The following is a 21,364-nucleotide window of genomic DNA, read 5'->3' on the forward strand; positions in this document are numbered from 1 at the left end:
ATGTCAGTCAAATCCGATTCCTCTAGTTTGTTAGTGCCTCATTTTACACCAGTCGTGCATGATGGGATGAAGGGACGGTCATTAGTGCGGCAGAAAAGGTAAAACCTCTCCTGTGCAGGTCACCACCAGTGGAGCGAGAGCAGCGTCCCGGCTCACGTAGGCTGGAGGCTGCTGGGTGGTTTTAAGAAGCACTGAGAGGCATTGCTGGTGTTCCCAGCCCTGGGCATGGACCAGCAAGGAACCATCCCCTGCCAAGGAGAGCAAGGACCAGCCCAACAAGCTGGTCCTCCTGCCAGCCTGACCTGGAGGGAAGCCAGCAGAGCTTTCTCTGCAGCTCCTCACCAGCTCTGAAACTGCTGTTGCTGGAGGATTTGAGGCATCCCCTCCCCTTCTCACCCAGACAGAAAAGAGAGTGAAGCTTTAAGGCAACTGCTGTCCCATCTTGCTAAATGTGACCTACCTCCCATGTGGGTATTGCCCAACTTAAGTCCTGTATGAATTACAAAATAGCAAAGCCAACATAATTCCAGGTCTCTGGAGATAAGTTTTGCTGGTTCTGGGACAGGTAACACACATAATTTAGCACAGCTCCAGAGATCAGGTATCTCTGGCCAAGGTTATGTCCTTCAGGACAAATGTGGTTTTCCTCAAGCAGTTTCCAGGGTGTTCCCATGTATTGACCCCACTACCCAGAGAAAGCATATTATTATTAGATTTCCATATTACTGAAGCAGAATTCTTTCTGTCAAAGCTAAGATTATATTAATCATAGCTACAGCCACCTGAATTTTAAGCCTCTAGGGAAGAACTGGGGCTTGGTCATCTGACTCATTTACCACACTAACAGATTGTCACTAATCAACTGAGCCTTCAGCAACAAAACATATTCTTTTAGCTAGCAAATCTTGACTCGTTATACTAACATTATTTAGTTTATCACAAGCTAACATACATAAAGGACCAGAGACCAAACCTCACCTGAAGTACAGATCACATATCCAAGCTGTTAGAAATGTCAAAGTCCTGCCCATGAGCTAGATGAGTTACTATCATAGGTATAGCAATCAGAAGCAAGAAGAAATAATGGCCCTAACTGGTGAAGCTATGCTGGAAGAAGCCCTGGTGTATTTTGGCAAAAATAAACGTTGTTTATTTCCCTTAAGGAACTGGCACAAGTAATACCAATAAAGGAAAAAAAATACAAAAAATAAAAAAGAAACCATCAACTAAACAAACCATCTGCCCTTGCCCCCAGAAAATAATAGCTTTGGGACATGGTAGACTACACTCTTTTGTATATTTAAGAACCGGTTCATGGACATTTCCTCTGACAGCAACACCGTTTATCAAGTCTGCACCTTCCTCACCTCCCACTTCTTTCCAACCTCCCACTGCTGCTCACAGATGCTTCATTTACAGCAATACGATGCTTGTGGGAACACAGAAACAAGCAGCTCACAGAAAATGTTTGGGCTAAAGGAAAGCAAAACGACTTTTTGTGTAAGCTCATAACTGCAACCTTAGACAAACTTCTGCCAAGAATGGTACAGGCATGGAGGATCACGTATCGAGGATGAAATGGCTCCCTAAGACCCCTTTCCAGCCTTCTTTCCAAACAATATACTATTTCAGTCTTCAGATCTGCTCCTGTGTTCACTTACTGTAAATAACCTTATTAACATCCCATTCCAATGGCTTTTTATCTTGATACAATCAAATTAGCCCTGTGCAACTCAGAAACAACCTTACCACCACTGCAAACACAATTTAACACCTTGAAAAATAACTTAAATGACCTGCCATTAGATGATCCCCTAAAGCAGAAGCAGTGTTGTGTCATGCGTACATGAATATTAACAGAGATGTCATTTTAAACAGAAAATAACTGAATTTTAAAACTAATGAATATCTTATATTTTGCGCTGACCTGTTTCATCACAGGCAAAACTAAAAGTCAGTCAGATGATAGGGCTTAAGGCGAGGGAAAGGAAATTGCAAATTGTATGGGTTTTGATTTTAGAGAGCTGCAAAGACTGAAAACACAGGGCCTCATTAATGTTTATAAATATGTAAAGAGTGAGTGTCACAAGGATGGAGCCAGACTCTTCGCGGTGACAACCAGTGATAGGACAAGGGGCAATGGATACAAACTGGAACACAGGAGGTTCCACTTAAATATAAGAAGAAACTTCTTCTCAGTGAGGGTGCCAGAGCACTGGAACAGGCTGCCCAGGGGGATTGTGGAGTCTCCTTCTCTGGAGACATTCAAAACCCGCCTGGACACCTTCCTGTGTAACCTCATCTGGGTGTTCCTGCTCCAGCAGGGGGATTGGACTAGATGATCTCTCGAGGTCCCTTCCAATCCCTGATATTCTGTGATTCTGTAACTCAGAGATACACAAGCTTGGGGCTAATTGTGCAATCTAAGTCCTTCCAAGGCCTACCACGGTCAACAGAAAAATCTAAACACTGTTCACAAAATGAGAGCCCTCAGCAGAAACCTATTGTAAGTTGCAACATTTCAACGACGGACACCACCTGTTTTTTTTTTCCTACTTGTATTTTATGCGTACAGAACACCAAATTTATAGTGAAAGGAACCTCTAGGAGTGAAGATACCGCAGCACAGCACATCTCAGAGAACCAGGTGTATCTGCCAGCCTGGCCACGGCCTTGCTGTCCAAGCACAGGACAGGCACTGCACAGCTGCGGGACTAAGCTTCTCCAGTGGAAAAGCACATGTGATCACACCGGCATCCTTCATGGGGCCCTTAAAGACCTCCTGGACGAATCACAGAAAGGGTAACAACGGGGATTTCAGTGTTTAAAGGAGCAAAGCAGCGGTGCAGGGGCTGCTGGGGGGCGAGGAGGGGAGCGGGACCCCACACCCCGGCACATGCCAAAGCATAAGCTGTTTCCTCCACCTTGTGGAGACTCGTGAAACTGATTTGAGAAAATACAGAAATTTTAAATCCAGAGAAATATCCCTTCCCCAGCCCAGAAAGCTCCGGGATTTTTGGAAATACACCTGACCTGTCATAAGTGGTTAAAAACTCTGCTTTTCTTTTATTAGTATACAACATCATCAAACTTACAAGAGATTCAGAGAAGCAATCTAGAGACTGCTGCTGAGAAGCGGTCAGATCCTAAACCACCTTGAAATTGTAACTCTTGCAAATTGTTTTCTCACTAAAAAGTGCAGCCTCCTCAATCAGGGTGGGTTTTTACATCTCACTGTGCTCTAATTTTGAAAGCCTTGTATCACTAAATTGCATTGCTGTTACACAAGGCAGTAATTACTATTCTGTTAGTACCCTGGAACAGTTCTATTCTTAATATAAGGTTTTTTACCTTATAGAAGGTTGGGGTTTTTTTACCTCACTTGATGCTTATCTTTGTTTCATTAGCTGTCCTGTTCTCCTCTATTTCAAGTTTACACGGAGGTATAAAATTCACCTTCTCTGCATCAGCCATTATTTTGTCAGGTTCGTTTTTACTTGATTTCTTACATTTTTTAATTTCTCTTAACTCCCTGTCTTTTTACCCTGGCTTTTTTGGGGGCATAACAGAAATTAACACTTTATTCAATTTAATTTTTATTGAATTACAGTATGACCAGCTTTTCCTGGTTTATTCCTGCTTCCACAGCCTTTGTTTCTGTTTGCTTTTTGACTACTCATCTTAAACAGATATTTTCATTAACATGTCCATACTGACACCCACCCCAACACAAAGTGTGGTACCCCATAGCTGAACTAACCAAATGTATTAACTGGGTGATAATTGCACAGCAAGCAGCAGTGAAATTCCGTTCTAAAATCAACACTCCATTAAGACAGCTGGGAGAAATTCACACTTCGCAGTACTATTGTGTCTGTCTGCTTACAGAATCTGTACATGCTATTTCTTGCTGAAAAGCAGGCAAAAATACAAACAAAAATGGGTCTGCAAAATTTAGCTTTTCCCCAGATTCTAGTGTTTACTTGCCCCCAATTCCTTCTTCCTTCTCTTGGGAAAATAAAAATTAATAAAAAACACTCCCAAATACTCATTATAGAATCATTTTGGTTGGAAGAGACTTTTAAGATCATCGAGTCCAACCATTAACCTAACACTGACACTAAACCATGTCCCTAAGAACTTCATCTATATATCATTTAAACCCTTCCAGGGATGATGACTCAACCACCTCCCTGGGCAGCCTGTTCCAGTGCATGAAAACCCTTTCCGTAAAGAAATTTTCCCTAATACCCAATCTAATCATTCAGAGGTACAAGTGATTTAAGCCTAAACCCCCTCACTCAGCTGAGGACGGAGGAGGCTGGACCACTGCAGTGGGTGCTCAGGGCAGCCGGGCCTGCACAAGAGGAAAGAGGAGAGCACAGTCTTAATACCATTTTTTGCAAGAATCTGCACCAAAGCTACATGCAACTGTAAATAGCTGTTAACACTTAGCAGGGCTCGCTAACGAGTTCTCAACCAGCTTTACAGGCAGCACTTCCCTGATTGGATTTACCCTTTTCCCTGCTGTGGCTGTGAAGTGCTCAGCCAGCTGGATGGCAGATTGCTCTTTGGCCGGAGTCATTACAGCACAAAGGCGCTAAATAAATAATAATCTTTTAATCAGAAAGACTGATTCCAAGGTGCAGAAAAGAAGCAGAGGCTCAAAGGTCTGAATAAGGATCTTCTAAGTTTGCTCTCTGTGCTCAGAAAGAAGGTGCCAGCGCTGCTTTCACCATCAGCTGAAGGAAGAGATCAAGACTGCTCTCCAGGGGGAAGCTGGCAGCTACCGCAGGAGCAGATGGTACACCAGATAACTGGCAGAGACCGTCGGTGAGGATGGATATCCAGTGCTTTTAATGGGAAAACAGGCAAGGCCTGTTAAAATGAAGAGCATTTACCCCATCTAGCGAGCACTTTATGACTGCCTGGAGTCACAAGCCATAGCACACAGCAGGCTCCCCAGAGAGGACCAGCAGCTGTGGCGTTTGGGAAATCCTCAGGAGCCAGCTCTGCTAAAGACGACGCCTATTTACTACCAGTTGCTGTTTTGGCTTCACAAAGATGTGTACTGGGAATACTCAGGGATCCTGGAGGTCGGTGCTGTCTTCCCAGTGGAGTCAATGGGAGGACAGAGCTTGATTCCTGGAGGAGGTCAAGGAAGCCGGAATGGATGCTCAGCATTCTGCTGGGGACAGACTCTCACCCAGGAACTGGAGATACTGCTCGCATGGGGCTTTGGCCTCATTAGGCATGGTGTAACTTTCACATAGCATGTAGACGAGCCTTTAGATAGACCTGACTACAGCAGAAGGTACCTGAGCTGTCCTGTGCAATGAGAAAGGCATCCTCAGAAAAAGACCATGCGTCACGTAATTAAAAAGCTGTCTGACAGCCAAGGATAATTACAGGTCCAAAAGGTTAGAATGTGGTGAGTGTGTGCAAGCACGTGAATGCACTGTACAACACTTGCACAGTGCTAATATGTTCCCAGCACTTATCTATGAGAACACAAAAATTAAAAATATGCTCCCTTTAAGCAGGATAAATAGTCTTACAGGCACCTATAATTCTGGTGTTTTTTTCTAAAATACTAAGCATGCGACCAGTAACAATCTTTTAACATGCTTCTGATGATGTATTCACTGTCTAGGTCATGAAGAACTGCAAGCAATGTATTTTTCAATATCGTCACCTGTGTGACCCCAAAAAGTGAAATTCAAAACCGCCATCAGTGAAACCAAAGTTACATTTAGTACTATACACTATTATACTTTCTTCAAAATTTTTGCTAAATATTATTGGTGCAGAATCACAGAACAGTTGAGGTTGCAAGGGACTATTGTAGGTCATCTTGTCAAAGACCCCTGCCCAAGCAGGGTCACCTAGAGACAGTTGCCCAGAACAATGTCCAAATGACAGAACATTGCAAGATTTCTAAGGTCATGCTCAACATCTACTCAATCAATCAATCATTGCATCAGACATTTCTTAAATTGCCTTGTTTTCTCATTACAGGCCTGTATTTTGTAGTTGATGCTTTTGGTGGAGGAAAGGCATGCAAACATTATTTCAATGCCCTCAGAGACATTAGGCTGTGTCACTACAGAGAGAGGAAAAAATAGCCTGCCTATAAAGATTAAAAAGAAAATTACAGGAATAGAAAAAATGTGCATGCAAAGGACCAACTGACCTGATCTTGCATAAGGGAAAATAATATCTGGACAAAAAATGTACTCAGAATGAGATATTGTTACATCTGTATAACTTTAAAACTTACTCAAAGCCCACCAGAACCATTTCATTATGCACAATTATTTAAGCCTCTCTACAACTGACCAAACCCTTTACAAACTTGCCAAACAGGCAAAGCCAATTCACAAATTGACACAAATTCACCTCCCCACTGAGGCCACGAATCACCACACATATAAAACTAAAGAGAGACACTGATATGACTGAGGATAAACACATTCTTTGCATTTTTTTTCCAGTTGGAAATGGACTCACAATTGGTTTGAATTAAAGATTCATCACACTGAAACAAACAACTAAATGGAAAGATATGAGTCCCTTTGAAGAGCGTGCAAATCAAATTTGGGTGATAATAAGCAGCGGACAATTGAAACCTACTGTTTATTTCCACAGAACCTGATGTTACTGAACTACCCCTGGAATGGACACACACAGCTGAGTATTGTCTTTTCCACCCTCTCTTTTCTTTTTTTAAACCTTTTACAGAAGACTAAGGCAACTCACCAACGCCAAAGTTCCTGCAGCCTTGTTAAGTAAAGGGGAAGCAAAATGTAAACAAAAATCCTCATTTTTCTGCTGTTCTGAAAAGCAATTGACCTTTAACAATTTATGTCTGTTCCTTCTCCTCTTCCTCTCTATACACAAAACTGGATTTCAAGTCAGTTCTTGCCTTTGGATTGCAGTACAGACAAACAGAACTATATTTGCCTATAACGTTTTGAGGCTCCTTTAACTTGGTCTCACCATTAGTGGCATGGTTAACTCCAACCTTCAGTCTCACATTCTTTTCGTGCCTGGACCCTGGTACCAGAGTTGTAGTCATAAAACTGCTATTAGCACCTTCTGCTCTGAAAGAGCGTGGCAGAATTAAAAAAAAATATAATAATAATTTAAAAAATCAAATTTCCAGTTTTCGTTGTCACCAGTGATCTTGTCTTGGTATCTGGATTAGTAGCTAGCTAGCAAGGTCAGAAAGAAAATCCCTTCACCCTGCTTGGGGCGGATGCTAAACACACCTGCAGGCAAATGGCAAAGGGAGTCTCTCGGCTGTAGAGTTTACAAATTAAAGACATAAAATTAAATTCCCCAGAAGTTATTACATCTCGCTTAAGGAAAACGGGAGTATAGATAAAACAGTTACGATTATTTGTAGGAGCTTGGTTGATCACAACAGCTATGAAATAAATCAGGCGGTCTCTGACATAACACTGCTGCAGAAACAGGTCAAAGTGACTTAAGGCTGGAAGTATCTGAGAATGCTGATTTGCTTAGGGGCTTCAGATTTGATTGACAAAGGATAAAACAACAAAAACCAGAGCTGTGTGGCACCTCTCTTCTGGCTTTGACAAACTCAATTGTGGTGGAATTCAACTCACACAAAAAGCAGGCCTGCAAATCCTTGGGAAGCCTTAATGCTCAGGCTCGTTGTCACAATTAAAATTGCCCTCCTTAATACGCAAGACTAACATAATGTGTTCTCATAAATTGAATACTAATTATTACAGATGTCATAAGGTCGTGTTAAGTTTTCACTAAAAACTCAAGCTCTAAGTGGGGAAAATTTAACCCCAGAAAAAAAAGCAGCATAGTAGCAAATAGATTCCTCGCCTTCCTTAGCTCTTGGTAAGGATTACACTGCAATGATGCTCATTCAGTATCATGAAAACGCTTATTATTTTGGAGTTCACTCACCATTTTTAGTCATGTTCTTGCTCAATTTAAAACCAGACCTTGTGCATTATCAATGTTCTTTCACAATCAGCATTCAAACTGTGTTGAGCTCATCTTTGCACTAGTAAGATACACAAATCTACATCCAAGAAGAATATTCACTACATTGTTAATTCATTCTTCACTCACTGTCATCCAGACATTTTCAGAGATGCAAGGGGAAGGAAAAAAGACAATGTGTTTAATAATTTTTTAAAATGTTAATTACGTGATCTAATACAGAAATGGATGTACTCCAATCTCCTGTGTGTGGAATACATCCTGTGTTTCTAAAATCAAGGGTAGCCATTCAAATCTCAAAGGTCCCCACAAAATCCAGCCCCCCACACACACACTTACCTGCCTTCCTGCTCATCTTTTCCAGACTGTGAAGCCTCATCTTCTCCAGCTTCCCCTGCATTTCCCTCCCTGCACACACAAGTTTCTGAGCACTGTTCCTGGGCACTGCGTATCCAGCCCCTGGCAGGCACCGCAGACTGGTCTGGTACTGGTCCCTGTTAATACGGGCCTCCCAAATCCCCTATTTCGCAATTAATTTTGCCTTGAAAGCAAGGTGCAATTGTTCAACCCCTGTAATTTGAACCACATGTATTTTTATTCCGTTTGCGTTTTCCAGGCTCAGGTACACCTACCAACATCAGGCTGTGCAATGAAGGACAGGAGGTTTCCAACAGCGCCGCTCTCTGCTGCTGCTCACGCCAAGGACACGCACCACACGTGCACCAAACACAGCACGGCTGGAAAAAAAAAGAGCCTAAAACATCTATTACATAATTGAAATATAGTTTCAGTGTATGATTGTATTTTGGAGTAACATTTTGGAAGAAGTTCTAATCTGAGATGAAACCAGCTTCAAACTGGATTTTTAAAGTTATTCAAGTTCAGTATTAGTGCAGAAATATTCTTGTTCACATCACTTAAAAGTACTCTAAAGAGAACAAAAATAACATTTATATACTTATTTTCTCTTTGCTGGCCCAGTGGCTGAATGTGCAGTGTAAGAAAAGCATCTAAATTCCCATATTTATACCCTTGACTTCCAATAATAACCACTGAAGCCAAACTGGGCCAAATTTTCTTTGACTGGCTTTTTCTGTACACAAACACACGCTGCACGCAGCTCTCCTGAAGCTGATAGCTGCCTGTTTGCAAACGGAATCCACCCACAAAAACAAGAGCATAATTCGTTATCACACAGCTTTAGAAATTACATGAAAAGTTTAAAAAACAAGGACCTTTTCCCAGAGTCTTTATGTGCCATCTGAAAAAAAAGTTGTCAATTTTTAATACCTCTGAATTCCCAGAACTTGAAGTTGATGAGGATCCAGTTGTTGAGATACAGCTCGGGAACTACATGCATTAATGATTTCAACCTCGTACTTCTCCAATTAAACTTCACAATTTGCAATTTCTGAATTTAATGTCAGCTGCTGAACTTCTGCTTTGACCACAACAATACAGACACAATTTTGCCTCACTTTTTAAATTCCAGTCACCGTACCACTTACTTGCCGTTTACTACTTGCAATAATTTCTCCCCATGGCTTATGCACGGTTTCACATCTCAGTAGGAACATCTGGAGTCAAAGTTCACAGGAGAGAGCAAAGTCTTGTATTTTCAGAACTGTGTAGCAATTGTTAAAAGTGTTTAACGTTTAGAGGAAAAAATTAGCAGCCTGCTTATTTGAAAACATTAATTCATCACCCTAAATGACAGCATTAGTTATATAATGCTACCTACCCAAGAGCTGAGATGGTCATCACTGTAGAATCTGAGAGTCCTTGCATTGCCTTCCACCCAAGGGTATTGTATCAATTAAATCTGATGCTTTTTTAATTTTTACTTTTTAAAAGAGAAGTACTACCACCACAATCCTCGATTGAAAATCATCTTTCCACTGAGTCGACACACTGTGGATCAGGCCCTACATGCCAGGTGTTTAGAAAAGAATGTCAGAGGTAGGTCTATGTTACCACCACCTCAGAGGTGTGCAGAGAGAGTGGAGCTCTATCAGAACCAGCCTGTCTTGGTAAAAAAACTAGAATGAAACATTATCTTCACAAGGTGTTAATTAAAATTTGAGAGTAAGGAGTTTGTATAGCCAAAACGTCAGGATAATTTCGAAAACGTGGCCTCTGGTATGACTACACCATGTAGTGAAAAGCTACATAGACATAAAAGCTAACTGAAACATCAAAAGCTGTTGAGATGTATCAGCATGGACTAAGTAAGCTTGCTTCCCCTTCAAAGCACTGAACTCTAAAGCTGCTGTCCTTTCATTAATATAGTTGAAACAATTTACTTCAAATGGGAACACTTAATTTGACTTGGCAGTGTCAACAACTGGACTCGATGATTTTCAGGGTTTCTTCAGACCTAAATGATTCTATTTCTTTTCTTTAAGAAATTCCTCCAAAACATCCCACGGTGCAAAAGCAGCAATGAAGACCGAGCATTACATTCCAGGCCAGTCATGTGCAGAAACAAGGGCACCCACCTGAACAGAAGCCAGAGTTAGAGGCCAAGCAAAGCGTATACTACAGCAGAGCATCAGGTTCAGATTTAGCTTCTTCCTCCGCTTGTAAAATGTTTGTCCCCACAAAACTGCATGATATCAAGCTCAGGAAAAAATAAAGCAGAGTTTTATGCTCAGAACACAACAGGGCACCTTCAGAGGTTTTTACTTTCACACTAAAAATATTGGTTCATCAGGACACTGTGTCATTGTAATTCCCTAACAGAGCCAGCTTGCTCAAGTTTGCTTCTTTACCTACTGCAACTAGTTACTATGAATACATTTTTTTCAATTTCCTATACAGCAATTAGTTGCAAGACTAGTAGCAAAGACCAGTGTCAATCCATACATTATAAACTACTTCGAGTATACCCACCACTACCGCAGTGTGAAACCTGTGTATCGCACGTTGTGTCTGCGCACCAGAGCTGCTGCTGTTCAGATCTCCACCGATTTTCTGCAAGGACCTTTTCTAACCGAAGTGACAAGTGACCCCCAAGTCATGAAGACAATTTCTTAAAGATGTCTGACAAACACATTCTTGTGAAAACTCCAAGAAGTGTGTAGAATTCTAAAGGGAAAATGCGAAGGCTTATAAAGAGAACACTTCCTGAAGAAGAAAGGACACACCCAAAATCTTCAGAAATTCTGCCTTGAACGTTGGAATAAATGTAATGAACCCCACCATAAAAAATGCTATCAAAAGGCAATTAAAAAAATACACCATGTTCTTGTAACAAAGATATTCTAAAGTGAAGACAGCTGCATGGTAAACGGGTACATCAAATGTTTCTCAACCCAGAAAGTTTGCCTGGTAATTCTACAGGGATATGATAAGGAGAAAAAAAAATTCCAAGATGCCTAGCTATCCTAATCCAGAGATAAAAATAATATATAACTGATTTTACTCATGCTGTTGCTGCCTGAATCCGTGTGAAAAGCATTCAAAATGCATGTTTATTTTGTCTCATTGACAAAATGATCAATGCTACCCAGAAAGACTTCTACCTTTCAACACAGCAGGCCCTACTCCAAGTTGAGAGGCAGAGCGCCTCACCAATCCTTCATTTTCACAGCCTCCAAAAATAAAGTGTTGAAGTTCCAAATATAAGAGCTTTAACTAGATCAGAACCTCGGCACACCTTGGGAAAAATTCAACCACGGCAAAAAAAAAGTTCATCGCTCCTCTGGAAGTGGGAAGAAGCATTAACATCACCAGCAACTGTGGCATCTTCTCACAGCCAAAAGGCAGGAATGGGAAGTCTGGAAACACAGGTATCTATAACCAAATACAACTGGCACAACGCAGAAACTCCGTGGCATGGGTGAGGCGCCAGCTGAGCAACAAAACCCCTCACTTTTCTTCCACCTCCCCGACGTATCGGGAAGATGATGCCTCTATATTGTGGAAACATGCTGGAGAAGGAGAACACGTCTCAGCAACCTCACCATGGCAAGATTCCTAATGGCAACAGACAAGAACCACTGGCAACCTTGTTATCTGGAGATCAACATTATATATGTAGTTATAACACCACATAAACTAAGTCCTAATAGCGTATGTTCAGAAAGATTTGTAAAGAGTGTGGAAAGTTGGTGTACTAAGTATTTATAGCAGGGCTGCATTATAAAAAGGAGTAAGAATATTTTGCAACCATATTACCTAAAACTGAGAACAATCCTCTTTTGGAAACGTAAATATTCAACTTGGTTAAATCAAGACAATCACAGATAGACATTTTTTCCCAAATCTTTGGCTGTATTGCAATGGTTGTTTCAATTTGTAATCTCCAACTAAACATTTCCTATCCATGGATTAACAATATATTTACTGACTTGTGTCTTTTAACAGTATTTATCCAACATAACAAAATAAACTGCAATTTGTTATACTTTTTTTTTACAAAACATTTTATAAATATTTTTACAAAATGTATACAAAGCAATTTCAAGTGAGACATACTTTACAAATGAAGGTATTTAAGCAAATAAAGTCCATACCACACTGACAATAAGTGACACATCCTCTTTAAGTGAAGTCAGTCTGTAAGGCCTCCCTAATCTAACAGATAAATTATACTAATATCTTCAAAACGAACATAGTTTTCTTAATTGCCAGTTTAAAATTTGTTTTAATATTAGGCAGTATTAAATAACATTGAAATCACAACGCCGATCCAGCAAAATAATGAAGACATGTTTCAAGTCATGCACATTCACAATACTTTGCTGGACTTGAGCCCATATGATTAATAAATTCAGACTTTGTTTAAGCACAACAAAAATACAATTCTTTCATTTACCGCTCCACCACGTACCAGAATTCCTTTAGAACTGAATTCAAAGGAGTGAACAACAGAACATTAATAGTCTAAGATTAATCTTGCTAAGATTGTTTCATGGGTTCCCCTCGTAAGCGTTTCAGAGAAATGTGTCTGACCAAATAGACCATGATTACTTTTTGTAATTTGCCATTTTTTTACGTCATTGTCCCCATCCCCAAGTGAGATCCAATAGAAGACACATAGCCTGATACTTCAACTATGTAGTTGTTGTAGAGAGGCTGGAAACCCCGTACCCATTTTGAGGTGGTACAAAAAGCAAATGGATCAATGAATGTGCAACTTCACTTTTTTCCCCCTATAAGAGAAAAATTTAACTAGTTAACGTACAGCTGTGTAACTTGCTGTTTTCCTTCCCAGATAGTTTAGAATGGTTAAATTTCCAAAACGACAAAATAAAATACGCATCACAATACACAGCCATAAGTATATTATTAAACCTAAGAAGGCAATAGGTGAAGACTATATTGTCAGTTTTGCCAATAAGAAAACAACTAACCACCTGAGAGTCTATTCTATAGACATCTAACTAAAAATTTAAAACTGGCAATACTTATTATTACCTTGAATATTTTATACAATACTTGGGAATGTTGGGTTTTTACAAACAAGTACTTTGAAATTGGCACGATTTTTTTAAATGGCAATTAGTAACATACAAAACCAGTATTTCCATTCACGTTGAAGGGGAAATTAATTTTAAGTTCATCTTTCTCACATTGCTTCTAGATTTGGTTTCCTTTAGTGGTCAGACAGTGGACTGTAGCTCAACACACAGGTTCACTGTCATCCTCTACTGTCATAAGGACCCAATTCTGCTTTCTTTTGTGCTGTTCAGATGGACTGAATCACGTGACAGCAAAACCAACTGTTTTCTTTCCTGGCGATCTGACTGACAACCACAGCTTGTCACAAAGAGCCTCTCTATTACGGAAACTGCAACCAGCAAGTCTGGAAAATGGCTGCTGATCTGTCTGAGAAATTGCGGAGGTCTGGGGAGAACATGAGCATACCTCAGAAATCACCAAAGCGATACCCTCCTGAGCAGACATATGTACTACATGCACGTGACAAATGTCAGCGCACTTATGTGCACAAAAGCACTCATGACCAAAGTAAACTAGGAAAAAGCAGCATGGGCAGCAAAAAAAAATAAGTCATAGATTAAAATAAATAAATAAAATAATAAGATTCTATCTTAACATGAGAGCAAGCCAAATACAAACCATGCAATGGTTTCACTTGGCTCTACAATATGAATTAATAATTATACACTTTTTGATATGTTTAAACAATGGGATTGCTGATCGACTTTGGTCTGTACATATCTTGATAATCACGACTGCTACAGTGGATGATTTAACATTCTCTAACAGCAAAAACAAAAAAAAAATAAACACTGGCCTTTAATCAGAGTAAGGCTAATGTCTTCTTAAAATATAAGCTACAAATATCATAAGAGTTTTCAAATAAAAGTGCTTTTGACACTTGGTCGAAAAGAAAATAAAAAAATAAACCAAAAAACACCACCATTTATACCACTTCAGAAAGACTCAAGGCTGACTACATCCAATTATAAAATGCAAAATCTTTTCCTCAAGAGTTAACATATATATGCATTATATATATAAATTCATGGCTCTATCTTGGCCTCAACCTGTACACTTTGCCATTTACCGGCTTCCGTTCTACCTTCCTTAGTCAAGCATTTATTACTTCATATCATGCCACTGTGACTAAGATCATATAATATCATCCCACAGACTAAAGTTACCCACTACAAATATATCATCAAGTACTAGTTTCTGCTCAGAAAGCAATAGAAAAGCACTTTAAGTTTAAATTATGAAGCCTTGTAAACACACTGATTATATCCTTCCAACTTAAGAATCCTAGAACACATAATCATTAACAAAGCAAATAATCACTTCTGAATAGAGGTACAGTGGGTTTTCCAGAAAAACTAAAGATCTGATGATTTACGTAAGAGAAGGGCAGGGGAGAATTGTTGCTTCCATCACTTTTTAAAAACATTTTCTTAATAAATATATCGTTTCAAATGACTGTGATTGTCAGTATATTACCGTATTACGTAGGGCCTAACAACCTGCGACCTTGTTAGGGTTGCAGTACTGCACAATTATCAAAAGCACTATTGGAGTAATACTTGAAGTAGTAAGGCCCTAACAGACTGCATTCTAACAAGGATTAACTTTACTTGGATATCTCACTGTAACCACAATGAGTATTGCTCTCAAACACAGAACAGAATCTAGTTCAGAAAGGTTAACCTTAAATGCATGTCAGGCTGTACTTGTGGTGTCATTCACATTTGCTTCTGCTAAGAGAAACATAACTTGTCCATGGTACTGTAACTATTAACACTCTAAGATACTATTTACAGCTGCTTCTAAAATAGAGTCAGTTTCTACACCACCTTCACTGTGGTCTGGAATAAATTTTTCCAGGCAGTTTTCCTGTGAAGCGATAGGTGAAAAATTAGGAAATTCTAATTCAACTGAGCCGCTACTTGTTGCCTCGTTTTGCGGCTGCCTCCCAGCTTTTTTAAGTTCCAAGATGTTTTTAAATGTAGTTTCTAAACTCTTACTGAGCAGTAAGTCTTGCTGGGGTTCGCCAGAGCTTTTCCTGTTATCAGGATGCAAAACCTCGTTCTTTGGAGAGCTCCTCAGAGATTTGTCTTGGAGGGAATTATTACACGTTACCTTTGAGAAACACTGAACTGCGTTCCTTGATATTTTGTTGTGTGTTCCATGACCGCCTCTTGACACAGTTTTTGCCAAGTCTTCAGGACTCGAAGAATTCTCAGTGGACTTGGCAAGATCTTTCCCAGCCATCTTTTCTTCAGAAAGGGCCGCATACTGGCCCTCAGAAGAACAATTAGCTTTGTCAAACTTTAAAGCTTTAGTGAGGCTCTCCGATTTTTTAGTGGAAGCTACTCCTTCTTGTGGTGTCAGAATGTTGTTAGGCACTAGAGGAAGTTTACTGTGATTTGTGGACTCTGCTGAGCTGGATTTTGGTCGGTCTCTGGCTTGGCTTTTGGTAGTCTGACTTCGAGAAGGTAATGTTTTGCTAGACTGATGGTCACTTTTGCTGGACTGTGCTTCTTCCGCTGTTTTATCAAATTGTTTGGCAGAACAACAAAAATCAGCCTGATAACCATCTGAAAATTAAGTAACAACATTTTACTTAAATTACCTATACATCAAAATAAGACACTCCAACATAGTTTCTAAGTATTAAAATTCTAATAACATCCACAGCCAATGGATTCACATCTTTAAGAAATGTGCACGTGCTTAAGTGTAGGAGAGTATCATCAAATTAATCACCACACTACTCACATATGTGCACTGTAAAACCAGACTAAGGGCATTTACTAGCATTCTAAATATGCAATTATGGTATCTGAAAAACTAATACCTTCCTCAATACATCCTCTTAATATCTTTTAAAATATGGGCAACACTTAAACAAATAGTAAGTGTTATCTTACACAAATAATGTGTTTCTAGTTGCTAATGGTCAACAACAGTCTGGTTAAAAATGCTGCTGTTCAAGTGGCCATGACAGTCTAAAAGCTACACTTTGTTAAGTCAAACAAGAATATTCATGCTTCATACAGCAGTGTCCTTTCTGACTGCCAGCAAACTCACACATTCTTCCCTACCAGAACTGAGATCATGCAGGAGTCATGACTATTATCAAAAGAAACTTAGAAATATTTCCCTGCCGAACAGGCCAAATACATTTTTTCCCCAAATAACTGCCTTCAACCTTGCAGTGGCTCTGGATTGTTTAATCTGGGAGCTATTAAAATCTAACTTGCAACTGCTTATGCAGTATTTCGATTACTGGAATCCCTAGCAAACAGTGCCTCACTGCGGCCACAGCTATTTTTAAACACTCCATACCAATGTTGCTTTTGTAAGATTCAGAAGTTAATCATCACTTACCAGGATCCACTAGTGCAAGACGCTTATCCCGGGTCAGAGATGCCCTTTCTTCCTGGTTAAACATTCTATCAATCATAACCATTTCTGCAGAGGGATTTATCCGCTGCAGGGAAAGGAAAAAAAGAACAACCACCTATGTAGTCACTCATATGTTGGTACCAAATCAAAACATTTATAGACTAGTTACTCTTGAGAGAAAAAGAACGTCTTTGATTAGATATTTGTGCAGAACGTTCACAACTACACAGCATCTTCAACAGTCTTGACTGTTACCCCAACCACTACTAAAACTCAGCCAAAAATTATTATTCACATTTTATGGTACATTTGTTAAAGAATTTAAAACAAGGAACTACTGTACCTTTTTAGGACTGAGTATGTTTACCTCCGTACCCCGCAATTTTTTCTACCATACAGTATCTTCTGCTTTTAGAGAGAGAAAGCAAAAATCTTGCAATGGGACCACCCTATTACCTTGTTTCTTCCCTGCATTTCTCTCCCATCTGTCTAACTAGTTGGTGCTGAGCTGCATTTTGCTGGCCATGCCTTCAAGCCAGGTGGATTCATCCATCACAGAAGAAAGATCACTGGCTACCAAGCCACAACACAGGCAACTACTTCCAAACCTGAATACTACGTTCAATAACCTCTTCAAAATGAGTGAATGGGATTTACCATACAATGTATCAAAAGCTGAAAGAACAGATTATAACCTCCATTTCCCTTTTGCACCTGAAATCACTTGCAAACATTTCATGGTTATTATCTTTTTTTAATGGGACTGCTAGAGTCCAAAACCATATTAATTCTAAAACTTACAATACGTATTCCTGTCCCTAAAGCAGAGTTATTTAAATGTCTATTACACTCAAATTCAAAACTTTTCTAAGGCTTGAAAGCCAGCATGTCTCAAGCCACAATGACACTTCCTGATCCTCGATAATAGATTCTTAAAGTAACTTTGTTAATTTTCTTTTTACATCACACCTGAGATTGTGAAAGCACTTAATTGCGAAATATTTCTGATGGAAATGTGAGGCTACAACTAGCTTCTAAGGAGAAGTAATGATGTTGTGAATCGTAATATGAGTTTACTCCAATTATAATATAGCTGGAGGCCTCTGAATGGAGCTTTTCAACATTATTTCAGGCTCTATCACCCACAGAGATATAGAGAAATCACCTTCCTACCACAGCCTGTGCAACGCAAGTGCAAAGTATAAGCAGAGACATGAAGTTCCTGTGTCTTGAACATCTACGGAACTTGTATATAACAGCACCCTTACTTAAGTGGCATGTGAAATACAAAAGCAGCCCATTTCACTGATTTTAAGATGTGTGCAAACACTTAAAAATGCAGGTTGGCCACCAAGATTGCTGGTGCAATAGCAAGTACACTGGCTATATATAAGTATCTCTAAAACCTTAATGTATATATGTATTTATCACCTTTATAAGGTGGTAAATGCTATCAACAAAATGAATTGTAATGCTAGCTCTCACCTTCCTGTAGATGTATTTTTTTAACAAACTGAATCACATCCTATGAATATAAAATGTACCTGGGTCATACACCTTACCATTGCATCTTCTATAAGCAAACATCTGTACTTGTTCAGCATAGCCTGTGTCCTCTTCAGAAGCTGGGTAGCTACAGATTCAAATTCACTGTCCACTAAAAAGACAAGAGTATACGGTCAAATTTTGTTGTTTAGCAACCAGAAAGTTCAATAACCTGCACAAATTTAAAAACATTCTCTTTTTTATTGCTCCAACTTAATAAAGAATTCTCTCAATACAGTGATTACAAATATATTGCCAATTTTTAAAAAGAAAATTACCTTTTCTTAAGTCTTCCTCTGTTGGCAGTGCTCCCTGGCACACGTGGTATGAAAGGAGTCTCTGAACTGCATCATTTAATGATCTGAACTGACTTTTATCTGGTGTCACAGAGTGCACTTGATCCTTCTGTAATTGCTGCAGAATACTACAAGGAAAATAAATTGTATATAATTAACACATACGCTAACCAAAGTTTATACATTGACCAAAAAAAAAAAAAGAAAAAGATAAAAGATCTGCAACAAAAATTACAAAAGAAGAATGACTTACAAAGCTCCTTTAGTTAACTGTTTAGCAGCAGGTCTTTTCTGCCCAACTAAATGACCATCCACCTAAATTCAAAGTAAAAGACAAATTACAATATAGCCCTTCCTTTGCAAAGCCTAAGTTTCAACATTTATTTCTGCCAATTAAGTATATCACCAATACATAAACGATTTCAACTATCTCCTGTTTTCACCCAGCACAGTATCAATGAGACAGGGAGCTCACTTGTCTTACATAAACCAAAGGTCTGAAATGTTATTCTTAGGAAAATGCCACTGTAGTGTATATACATGCTTCACTAGAAGCAAGGTTAGCTATCAAATTTAGCAGGTGGAAAGAAGAAAAGTGTCCTGGTTTTGTTAAAAACAAGTTTATCTTTCAGTGAATTTTGCCTGTCAGCTAAAGCCTTCATATTAACTGCATTTTCCTGGAGAACCAGACACATGTTTTGGTAAACCTAGCCATGGAATGCAAACTTATTGATAAGCATGGATGGACATCTCGCGAGAGGGGCGACGAGAAACAAGTGACCAAGAAACTGACCAACTGTGTATAACATTCCATCCACGTGAATACTTCATATAAAAGTGCGAGATCACGAGGATCTCGTCCCTTTTCCCTTTTTCCTTTTTTCCTTATGGCCGACATTAGGAGAGGACCTTGCTAGTCGTCCCTGCGAACTGAGGCCTAGTGAAAGACTGAATCCAGCTCCGGTTGGCTGCAGAGTCCAATCCAGGACTTTGCTGCCGGCTCTGCAGTTGCTGAGACTTTCAAGATTGGTTTTGTATATTTTGCATTATTTTCTCTATTCTTATTAGTAGCATTAGTAAAACATTGTTAATTTTTCCAACTCTCTTCTCTCTGTCCTTCTTTCCCCTCCTGATCACCTGTGGGAAGGGGGGAGAGGGAGGGGCAAAAAAGGGGGAAGTCGGGGGGGAGAGGGGGTTAACAATACATCTGCCAGGGTTTTATTGTCACCCCGCAATCTAACCCTTGACAAAAAGATACAACTAAAAACTTTTCTAAACAAATCTGCTCTCAAGAACTGCCTCTGCACTTCTCGGCTGATGTTATCTTGCCTGCAGTGCACTGATGATAACTTCCTGATGCAAATGGTGGATGAGCCAACCATGTGGGAAGAATATAAGGCTGTTGTCAGAGGATGTAGGGAGGCAATGAGGAAAGCTAAGGCCTCCTTAGAATTAAACCTTGCAAGAGGGGTCAAGGACAGCAAAAAGAGCTTCTTCAAATACATGGCAGATAAAACTAACACCAGAGGCAATGTAGGCCCACTGATGAATGGGGTGGGTGCCCTGGTGACAGAAGATACAGAGAAGACAGAGTTACTGAATGCCTTCCTTGTCTCTGTCTACTCTGCTGGAAGCTGTCCTGAGGAGCCCCCTATCCCTGAGGCCCCAGAGGAAGTCAGGACAATGGAGGGGTTTGCCTGGGTTGATGAGGACTGGGTTAGGGAGCAATTAGGCAATCTGGACATCCATAAATCCATGGGTCTGGATGGGATGCACCCTGGGGGGCTGAGGAAGCTGGCTGAGGTCATTGCTGGACCACTCTCCACCATCTTTGCTATGTCTTGGGAAAGGGGAGAGGTGCCTGAGGACTGGAGGAAAGCAAACGTCACTCCAGTCTTCAAAAAGGGTAAGAAGGAGGACCCAGGTAACTACAGACCGGTCAGCCTCACCTCCATCCCTGGGAAACTGATGGAATGACTTATCCTTGGTGCCATCTCAAGGCACATCAGGGATAAGAGGGTCATTAGGTACAGTCAACATGGCTTCACCAAGGGGAAGTCGTGCTTGACCAACCTCACTGACTTTCATGAGGACATAACGAGGTGGATAGATGATGGCAGGGTGGTGGATGTGGTCTACCTTGACCTCAGTAAGGCATCTGACACAGTCTCCCACAGCATCCTCACTGCTAAACTGAGGGAATGCGGTCTGGACGATCAGGTAGTAAGGTGGGCTGTGAACTGGCTGAAGGGAAGAAGCCAGAGAGTCATGGTCAATGGTGTGGAGTCTAGTTGGAGGCCTGTATCTAGTGGAGTGCCTCAAGGGTCAGTACTGGGGCCTATATTATTCAATATATTCATCAATGATTTGGACAAGGGAATAGAGTGTACTATCAGCAAGTTTGCTGATGACACCAAGCTGGGAGGAGTGGCTGACACACCAGAAGGCTGTGCTGCCATCCAGAGACATGGACAGGCTGGAGAGTTGGGCGGGGAAAAATTTAATGAAATATAACAAGGGAAAGTGTAGAGTCTTGCATCTGGGCAGGAACAACCCCAGGTTCCAGTATAGGTTGGGGAATGACCTGTTGGAGAGCAGTGTAGGGGAAACGGACCTGGGGGTTCTGGTGGACAGCAGGATGACCATGAGCCAGCACTGTGCCCTTGTGGCCAGGAAGGCCAATGGCA

General features: G+C 40.3%; 1 protein-coding gene across 5 annotated transcripts in view; it reads right to left on the reverse strand.

Annotated features, from left to right (window-relative positions):
- Positions 1-3,537: 3,537 nt before the first annotated feature.
- BICRAL (BICRA like chromatin remodeling complex associated protein) overlaps positions 3,538-21,364 on the reverse strand; it is a 59,050-nt gene continuing 41,223 nt past the window's right edge. For all 5 annotated transcript variants that reach the window (XM_065058330.1, XM_065058331.1, XM_065058329.1 and 2 more), the window contains 5 exons: positions 18,931-18,992; positions 18,660-18,805; positions 18,399-18,493; positions 16,819-16,921; positions 3,538-16,025 (listed from right to left, as the gene is read on the reverse strand). In XM_065058330.1, the coding sequence (XP_064914402.1) occupies positions 15,223-16,025; positions 16,819-16,921; positions 18,399-18,493; positions 18,660-18,805; positions 18,931-18,992 (1,209 nt within the window). In that variant the 3' untranslated portion in view covers positions 3,538-15,222. The remainder of the gene's footprint in view (positions 16,026-16,818; positions 16,922-18,398; positions 18,494-18,659; positions 18,806-18,930; positions 18,993-21,364) is intronic.

The sequence above is a fragment of the Columba livia genome, chromosome 3, assembly GCF_036013475.1.
Source record: "Columba livia isolate bColLiv1 breed racing homer chromosome 3, bColLiv1.pat.W.v2, whole genome shotgun sequence".
In the NCBI taxonomy this organism is placed as follows: domain Eukaryota; kingdom Metazoa; phylum Chordata; class Aves; order Columbiformes; family Columbidae; genus Columba; species Columba livia.